Here is a 10,156-nt window from a genome sequence, read left to right on the forward strand (position 1 = left end):
CATACGCCTAGTAGTGCACAACTCCTTAAGAAACATAGCATGGTGAGGTAATTTTTTAATTGCTTCGAGAAAGGGCAGGTTAATCGTTAGATTCTTGAATACTTCCCTAATCTCGTCAAAGTTTGTATCTCTATTTAACATAGCTAATTTCTGGGGAAACGGTGGTGTCTCTCTATGCTTAGCGTATGGTTCAATTGGATGTCTAACCTTTGCTTTTTGTTTCTTAGGTTGTGGTTTAACTGGTACCTCTACAGGGGTAGGCTCTTCAGTTTCCATTTCGGTATCTAGTTCAATCTCCTGTGTAGGGACTACTTGTGGGGTAACTATAAGCATAGTTACATTGTTGTCAACCACTCTACCCGAATGGAGAATGGTGATGACATTTAGCTCACCTACGTTTATATTTTCCGTACTAGTATTACCGTTCACCTCAAAGGCTGTGTTTGGTGTTTTAGGATTAGGTATTGCTTGTCCTGGAAACACACCTTTGGGTTGTACTTTCTCTTGAGCTAGCTGCTGTAAGGAAAGTTAGATGGCTTGCAAAATCTGTTGTTGAGATTGCATAAAGGTATCTAAACGATCCTGTTGTGGAAGAGTGTTAGCTATAGGTTGTGTGACATGAACTATGTCACGTTGATTATTTATAGGTAGGTTGTGATAGTTATTATTATTAACCGGAACGATACCTCTATTTCCATTATAATTATTATTGTCATAATTATTATAATTACCCTGACCTTGTGCTTGACCTTGTCGTGGTTGCGCTTGGTTGTTATAATTATAATTACCATGACCTTGTCCTTGTCGTGGTGAAGGTTGGTTATAATTGTTTACTTGCCTAACATTTTGATTATTAAATCCTGGAGTTGTTCTTGTTGATTATTTCTCCAACTGAAGTTGGGGTGTTGTCTCCAAGGGGCGTTAGGAATAGGATAACTATTAATTGAGCAAACGTTATCTTGTTGTAATGTTTGTTGTTCGTAAACGAAAGGACAATAGGAGTCGGGGTGCTCTGGACTCAAACATAAATTACATGGGTTGGATTTGACATTCATAACGGGGATAGGCGTTTGTTGAACAGAAATAGCCTCTACCTTTTTAGTTAGAGATTGGATTAAATTTTTAAGTTCCGGATCGGGTTTCATCTCAAACATACCGGGCGGGCTTTTGTTTGTAGAAGAACTAAGCGTTGGGGAGATATCGTCACTACCCCCCCCAGTTATTATTACGCTTAGTCTGATCTTCTAAAAATTTATAAGCCTCTGAGGCTCCTTTACTTAATAAACTACCCCCATTCATTATGTCAAGGACTTCTTTATGGTGGTGTAGAAGTCCCTTGAAAAAGGCACGAACTAATGTGTCTTACGCGAGGTTATGATGTGGACACTCTATAAGTAGATCGGTAAAACGATTCCAAGCCTTTGAAAAATGATTCATGAGGATTCTGTAGAAGGAAATGAATCTTGGAAAGCATTTCATCGGTCTTCAGTGGTGGGTAAAAATGTTCCATAAATAGTTGAACAAGCTTAGCCTACGAGTCCACAGAATTTGGCGCTTGGGCAGTTAACCAAGACGCCGCCTAATCGGCTAAGGTGAAGGGAAATACCTTTAGTTTAATTTGTTCAGCACCTACCATAGGATGGTGGAATGTAGTAAGAACTTGGTCAATCCTACGCATGTGCTGATAGGGCTTTTCATGGTCTAACCCATGAAAAACGGGTAATAAATTAAATATATTTGGGGGGATTCGGAAATCCCCCACTGGTTCTGATAGAACGATGCAAGATTTAGGGCTATCGTTCAAGGCTTTGTAAAAATCAGAGAGAGGAGACACTCTTTCTTCAGCCATTACTTTTGGTGGTGTGTGTGGTATGCTAGCTAGAGGTGTAGTGAGTGGTATACTAGAAAGACTTGTTTGTTGCCGTTGTCGGTTAATTACGTTAGGTGTTTTTCTTCGGCCCGACCTTAATCTTATGCAAGGCTAAGACCAATCTTAATGCAAAACAACAACACTCCAAACAATCCTGATATGCTAGTGTGAACCTCTAACAGAAGATGTGAGGTGTGGAAGAAAAGAGTACCTGAAAGCCTCCTTGCTGCGCTTATGAATAGTGTCTTGTTTATGCGTGCTCAGTATATATAACAAGTTAGAACACTGAAAACTTTGAAGAAATGGAAGTTCGAAACAAACCCTCGTGGAAATCGGGCGGTTTCCAAAGAAAGAAAGCAGGGCGCCGAATAGGCCTAGGCGGTGCGTGTCAGCTCGAGGCAAAAGTTGGAATTCAGCGTGTGGCCTTGGTAAATGCTCAAGTTGGCCTTGGTAGAGCGCAGTGGCGCTTTAGGCAAAGGGTGGGATTCCAGGCGTGTGGCGAGGTGCGCCCACTTTGGCTTGCCCAGTAGCGAAAATTTCTCGAAATAATTTTAGGTGAAACTTGCAAAGGCTGAAACGCATAACAACCCCGGTGAGAATCCAAACAAGGGTGGGTGGGTTATGGAACTTTGAAAAACTATCAAGTCTACAGAAAACAATACTAAAGAGTACTAAGATGGCAGCGACGCCATTTGATAAGCGTAAAATTGAATAATTTACCTACGAAATGAACGATGAAACTCAAAATGCAAGTGAAACTAAACTTAATTACGCGTTGCTACCAAAGATTTCTATACCCTCAATTCTATCGAAATAGAGTGGAGTAAAAAGTTCGTTCCACTCTTAGTTCTTTAGCATTCAAGTTTCATAGATTGACTAATCTATTCAAAGTCTAATAAGAGCAATGGCGGGAATTATACTACGATGTGAATTAAAACTAGACGTAATATAAAGATTATAACTTTATTAAATTTAACTAAACAATAATTGAAATCTAAATTAATAACTAAGAATTAAATAACAACAATTGAAATTAGATCTAACAATTTTAAATGACAAAATCAAAATGAACAAGAAATAACTATTTTATTTATCTAATCAATGAAGAACAATGATTCAAAAAATTAATCTAAAGCAATGTATGAAACTAATTAATTTAACTAATTGAATTCAAAAACTAGATTTACAAGCTATTTTAATGGTTACTTTCTATTCTAGATTCTCTAACTATCCCCTTCTTAAGAGTTAAGTCTTGTTTTATGTAAAGGAGGAGACCAGATCCACAATTTCATGCATGGGCTGAGGAGCCATGTTTTGGGCCGGAAAATCGAGCCCAAAGCCTAATTTCTTTAGTCCACAGAGCCCGTTTCAATTGTCTTTGACTTCAGCAGACTTTTCGTCTACTTTTGCTCCTTTGATTGGGTCAAAGATTGGACCATTGGAAAGATCTTTCCGAGCCGGTCGTTTTGACATAAGGTAGGCCCAAATCCGAGGCCTGAGTCAAAAGATATGGTCTTCGGAAATTCTGCTAACTTGTGCACTATTTCTGCCCATGTTGATTTTTCAGCTTTTGACCAGGCTTCATAAAGGCTTGTCTCCTTGAATCTTGGCCTTTATCACAGAACTTCTTAGCAACCAACCCTTTGCTCCTTTATATCGCCAAAGTGGCACATTTCTACACATAATTGAGTTCCATGCCTGAAATACATAAAAACACGTAATTAGCATTAACTCTTATTTATTACTCGCATAATTGGTCTAAAAGTAGTATTATTAAGGGGTTAAAACTACAGTTTTGGGCTCTTATCAGGGACAATCATTACAGGCCAGCAACTGTGAGAAAGACTCTTGCTACCAAATGGATTGAATCCATCGGTTGAAAGGCCTAACCGAACATTACGTGGTTCGGCAGCAAATTCAGGATACATGGTATCAATTCCCCTCCAACAAGAAGTATCGGATGGATGGCGCATATATCCAATTGGGGAAGCTGATTTTGAATGCCATGTCATCATCTCAGCTATCCATGGAATGCTACACAAAGATAAGCAATGAAAAAAAAACATAACTGGTTTGATATGGGAACAACAAATCAAGCTTAACAAACAAGAAGACTAACCTGTATAGCCTACGCAACCTTGGGGTTAAAGGAAAGTATCTCAATACTTTCTTTGGTACAAGCGAGACCTTATTAAACTCAACCTTGTACCTACCTTCTCCACATATAGTACAACATTTAAGATCTTTATTATGTTTCCAATATAACATACAATCTTTGGGACATGCATGGATCTATATGGAATTCATACCCAAAGACTTGATCATTATTTCCAAACAATCGGTTTTACTCTCTGCCAAGGTGTTGCCACTAGGAAGAACTCTTTTAAGCGTCTTAAGCAACTCATTAAAACTATTATTGGACCAATTATGCATAGATTTCAATCCTACCAACTCAACTATAACAGACAACTTTGTGTCGGCAACACTCCACATGAAGGATACAAAGGTTGTGTCGCATCTTCCCATAACTTTTTAGCTTTTGCGTCCTCACATGAATTGTTTTCAGAATTATTACCTTCTTTGAGTTCAGCGTGAGTATCTCTATCTGAACCCAATTCATTCATGCATGCATCGAGGCCCTCAGGCCGAGAACGCATAAGAGCATCATTAACCAAATCCAGCATTCGTGGTTGCTCTTCCACAGTTTTGCCACTAGCAGATGCACTACTACGCTCCTGATTAAGCTCAACATCATTAATGGGTTCGCCATGACAATACCAAGTTGTATAGGATGTCATTATACCAACACAAATTAAATGTTCCTTGACCACTTCGTAAATTTTTCCACCACCAACATTACGACAGTTTAAACACGGACAAAGATACCAATCTAAACCCCCCGAATGGCCTTTAGCAAATTCCATAAAATAGTCAACACCCGCCAAATACTTAGGACATGGACTTATTTCTTTCATCCATGCCTTGCTTGGAGCAATAGTAGACATTTACCTCGCAAGTATTAGATCATCGACCTACTTCTATTTCACAAAAACAAGCCAAAATAATTTTATAAGAAACATTTTGCAACCCCAAATGCAAATAAGATATAATGAAAAACAATTGCATAAATAATAAGACGAAAAGGCAATAATTAACATGCTAAGATTCAGAGCCAATAATTAGAGACGAGCATACACAAAAGACAAGTATCATAAAGACTCATACTTAACATGCTAAGATTCAGAGCCAATATTCTATTTACAACCAAATGAAGAGACTTGAAACTTAAAACCAAACGGTTCTTTCTCTTTTATCGTGGCCGCACATAGATGGAATTTCCTCATGAGATCAATGAGACTTGATAGTTAAATAGCAAGTCTTCAAATAGTGTCTAAGAAAAGAGTCTCGAGTCACCTAATCTCAACAATATACAATGTTTTCAAGTCCAAACTTAAAACCCCTTTACATTTCCTCAATTTCCTCAAAAACCCAAGTCAGAAAACAAGAAAGCAAAGCAAACCACACAACCCCTTTAATCTTTCTCACATAAACTTACTAACCAAGCATAAAACAGTAGCTCAAAGTCACAAAAAGAGAAAGCTAATTAACTACAACTCATATCCCATTTCAAAAGAAAAGAATGTAAATCACAAAAAACAAAAAAAAAATATGAAATGTAACAAGAAAAAAAATGACATACCCTCTCTGCCAACACAAGGAATCTTTTTTTTTTTTTTTTTTGATGATATAAACAACACAAGGAATCTTACCCACAACTCTATATGAATAATCCGCAACTGTATAGTTAAGTGTAAGAACTCTAGGATCTAAGACAAAGGGAGTTCTCTAAATAAATTAAAAAGGGAACTAATAATTTAAATCACTTGTATTTCTAAGTCTAGATGTAAACCTAGCACATATTACCATTAAGCAAACCAACTTACTAAATAGGCTTCAACAAAGATTCAAACTTGATAGTTATCAACAGAGAAAAACTATCAGCTCGCAAGCTTGTATCGTCGGTTTCGATATCTAAAGAAAAAAGATATCTTTAACATTCAATTATTATTCTTACAAAACCCATGACGATTTAATTAGGTCCAATAAAATTATCATATGAACAATCACATCAAAATACTACAACAAAGACACAAGCTGTATACAAATTGCTTTAAAATTCTCAAACAAAAAAACACAAATAGTAGAACATACCAATTTAATTGACACCTCCTCTCCACTTTGTATGGTTACAATAATGCACAACCTTAGAAATTGGGGTTCATAAATGATTATTAAAACGAAAAAAAAATGAGGTTCAGAAATTGAGGTACTGAACAAAAACGAAAATTGATGAAAGAGAGAGAGATACAAAAAGTTGAGAGAGAGATGAGGGGGGTTACCAAACTTGCGAGAGAGATACAACTCTTGCTGATTTTGAGAGAGATGCAGCTCTGAACGTCAAATCTTTACCTTTTTTGTCGATAGGAAAAGCCTCACTTTCCTTTTACAAGAGGGTTACTGAAAGAAAGAAAGAAATATTGGGTGGGATAGTTAAATATTGGGCGCCAGCAATACTTCTCTACGCCAAAATCATCTACGACGGTGGCCAAACCCAAGAAAGACAACTTGTCTCATCTTGTATTTGGGACAAAAACTAATGTCCCAGAGTCAACCTTAGTCAACCTAAAAAACAACTACGACGGGGTCAAGACAATTTAAGACGGCAATTATTGTTTTTAAATTAAGACAGGGTATATAGTCCTAAGAGTGTGTCCTATTTCTTGAATTCTGGTGTAGTGAACTATCACCTCGGCATCGGGTTTTCATTATTTCCCCTAAAGCCACTGAGCAACAACAAGATTAGTTTCTTATGTTGCCTAGTATATATAATATATCATCTCGATAATTCGATATATTTACTTAGACTGTGGATATTATTTTCAGGTCAGGTAAAAGAAGATGAGGTTTTTGACAGGAACATCATGTCATATTGTAGCATTGAGAAACATAAGAAATCATTGGGGGAGCTTGAGCAAGAGTTTCTTCTAGCACTACAAGTACTCACTCTAATAGTTCTTTTAGTTCTCTTACGATTATTATTGTTTGTACTTGGTTTCAGTTTTCATAGATTCTAGACATAGAAATTTGAAGAACGAGATTCTGACAAACATAAATACAATCTCATGCTACATTAACATTAATTAAAATCAATACACATGATCTTTTGTTTAAATGTTGTCAAAGAATCATATTTCATAAATATGAATGTATATAATTAAGTACCATTTTTTACCACTAGCCATTACTACGCCAATTAAATGGCTAAAATTCACAAACTTGTAGAATCTTGTTTGTTCCCTCCCTGATTCGTTGAATCCTACTTTCTCCCTAACCCAGTCACCTCAGAGTGTGAATACTGAAACCCAAAGACACATAACAGAAGAAAAAAAAATGGATTAAACTCTAGTTCTTTTTAGTTTCCATGGTGTAAAGTTCAACTCAAATAATGGCATAACTAACCAAAAAAGTAAAATATAGTCCAAGTTACCATTTTCTCATCAAAACAATCAATCAAATAACATAATCAATCAACAACCCAAGAATGAATGTATGATCAAAGACAAAAAACTAGTAAAAACTCCTAGAAAAAAAAAAAAAAAAAAAATTTGTTCAAGAGTACGGTTGATGGGTGTGTGAAAACAGAGTCGAAAATCCCAGTTGAAGAGTTATTCTTTGAAGAAGAAGAAGAAGAAGAAGAACCACCATTTGGTCCAAAAAGCTCATTAGATATTGAAGAACCAGTTGAAAATGAAGAAGAAGAAGAAGCAGTTAGTTTTACAATATTGTGGAGTTGGAGTAGTTTCTTTAATTCGTTCAGGTTCAGTTTTAGAGGAGGTGGAAACCCATTTTTCGTTTACATTGTCGACAAAATTACGATACTATCTTTTCAAATCTTTTTCTTCCGGTTTTACCCTCCTGTTCTTCCGGTTCTACCCCTCCTATTGTGTGGCTAGAAATCGTGCGCACCAAAACTTTCGGTACATCTCAGCATAGATTTAGCAAATGAGATAAAGAAAACATTTGGACTAGCCTGACCAGTTGGTATATTTTGGGTACTGTACTAGACTACCGATAAAGCTGGATGAAAACCTACTCAATGACAGGCCCAATACATCACGCGCAAGGCATGTGCGCAATGAAACTGAGAAGATAATATATGGGAATAGAAAACCATCTGCAGCCCTAACCATAGGGCCGAATCCTAACCACAAAACCATATATTGAAGTCCTGCCAGTCGACGAATCCTTTTTGAGGTACGATTAGGAAATCTAAATTAATTTGGAAGTTCTTTACTTTGTACAATTAGGAAACCATCTTCCTTCTTATAAATCTGAAATCTGTTTATTTAAGTTTCTGTCTCTATAGATACCCGGCTTGCTGTACTCTTTGTCTCTGTGGTGGCGGTGATTTCTCTCCGTGAACAACCTTCGGAGTCTTCTTTAGAAAAAAATATTTTGCACTTCATTTTAAGATCCATTGTGCCGGCGGAGCTTTCGAAATATGTCCTCTTCTTTCTTCGATTTGTTGTAAATCTTCTCAACTGTTCCGATTATATAAGGGATCAGACAGATGGAGAGGATAATTGTGCAGGGCGTGTTACTGTTTATGATCCTTTCGAGGACACAGATAGTAGAGTGGTTGACTGGTTGGAACTTCCGGGTCATCTTCTTTCTACAATTGCAGAAAAATTGAGTGGTGTGGATGATTATGTTCGATTGGGCGCAGTTTGTAAGTCATGGCGATCTGCTTATTTGGAAAGTCAACCCCGTTGTCTACCTCACCAACTTCCTCTTCTCATGCTTCCAACTCCAATTACACATGATAACCAGACACGCAGCTTGTACGATCTCTCCAGGAAAAGAGTCTTAGGAAAAAAAGAGTCTTAGATTTCCAAGTACCAGTGCCGCACAACAGGTTATGTCGGGGTTGTAGTTTTGGATGGCTGGTAACTGTTCTGGAGAATTACGAGGTTCGCCTCTTGAACCCATTTGTGTCGATTGAGAATGAGATCCACCTGCCCCCTTTAACAGCTTTCGAATTCCATGACGAAAACCATGGAATTTGGGGCTGTGAATATCTGCGAAAAGCAGTTGTCTCTGCAAACCCAACATCTAATCCCAATTATGCTATAATGGCAATCCATGGTGGGTTTAATCGCATAGCATTCTTCAAGCCTGGCGACAAAGTTTAGACAAACCTAGACTCAACATACACACTTGTTAATGACGTTATTTACTATGGCTATCAATTCTACTTTGTTGACGACTATGGAGCACTTTTTGGTTGTGATCTCAATCAACCTCATCATCCCAAAGTGTCAAGAGTTGCACCACCTATCGGAGTTCATGGCGAGGAAACGAAGTATCTTGTGGAATCAGATGGAGACTTGCTACTAGTTATAAGGACAAGGAGATATCATGAAAACACCTATTCTTCTATTGGGTTTGTTGTGTGCAAATTGAATACTAATGAACATAAATGGACTGAGGTCAAAAGTCTACTCGGTCATTCTGTGTTTATAGGTGATAATAGTTCATTTTCTCTATTGGCTTCGGACTTCCCAGGATGTAAGCCGAATTGCATCTACTTCACAGACGATTTTTTGGAGGGTTATTATGAAGCAAGTGATCTTGGAGTTGGACCTCATGACATTGGTGTCTTCAATCTGGAAGATTGCAGCTTCGAAGTGCATTATCCACTGGAGTGTGCAATGATCATTCCGGCCCCCATTTGGATCGAGCCAACGCTTAACAAGGATTTGAATTGAAACGATCTGGTCTGTATTGGACGAGATGCAAGGGGATGTTTATACAACTTCATCTATCTCACACTTGGCGAGAAGCTAATTTTGTTGCTGATGCCATGGCAAAAATAGGTGCATCTTTAGATATGAATGAGAGACTAATGTATGAGGGCATTCCCCCATATTTACATAAATGGGAGAACTGAGAGACTAATGTATGAGGGCATTCCCCCATATTTACATAAATGGGAGAACCCAAATGCTACGTACTTTGGCTTTGGAGGGTGCTCTAGTGAGTAGGTCACAAAACCATGTAATTTTTTATTCTTACTACCATCGTGCACGTGCTATGCACGTATTAGTATTAGCAATGCAGACGTGTAAGACAATTTTAATTGACACTAAATTGGGGGTTTTTTTTTTCTTTTTCGATAATTACACTAAATTGTTTTTCATTCGTACAGACGTGAAATCACAAAGG

The 10,156-nt window shown here is 37.5% G+C and overlaps 1 protein-coding gene across 1 annotated transcript; it reads left to right on the forward strand.

Annotated features, from left to right (window-relative positions):
* Positions 1-7,678: 7,678 nt before the first annotated feature.
* On the forward strand, positions 7,679-9,842 carry LOC147525583 (uncharacterized). Its single transcript, XM_086579938.1, has 3 exons — positions 7,679-7,748; positions 8,283-8,794; positions 9,124-9,842. The coding sequence occupies exons 1-3, from the start codon at positions 7,679-7,681 to the stop codon at positions 9,697-9,699; spliced, it is 1,158 nt and encodes a 385-aa protein (XP_086436064.1). The 3' UTR covers positions 9,700-9,842.
* Positions 9,843-10,156: the final 314 nt, after the last annotated feature.

This window comes from Coptis chinensis, chromosome 1 (genome assembly GCF_015680905.1).
Source record: "Coptis chinensis isolate HL-2020 chromosome 1, ASM1568090v1, whole genome shotgun sequence".
In the NCBI taxonomy this organism is placed as follows: domain Eukaryota; kingdom Viridiplantae; phylum Streptophyta; class Magnoliopsida; order Ranunculales; family Ranunculaceae; genus Coptis; species Coptis chinensis.

Bases quoted from the DNA above. Each gene is read 5' to 3' on its own strand.
- LOC147525583 (XM_086579938.1), top strand. From the start codon at position 7,679: ATGAAGAAGAAGAAGAAGCAGTTAGTTTTACAATATTGTGGAGTTGGA. The intron at 7,749-8,282 runs GTTCAGTTTTAG...TGTTTATTTAAG, and splicing joins AGTTTCTTTAATTCGTTCAG to TTTCTGTCTCTATAGATACC. The intron at 8,795-9,123 runs GTCTTAGGAAAA...GACAAAGTTTAG, and splicing joins ACGATCTCTCCAGGAAAAGA to ACAAACCTAGACTCAACATA.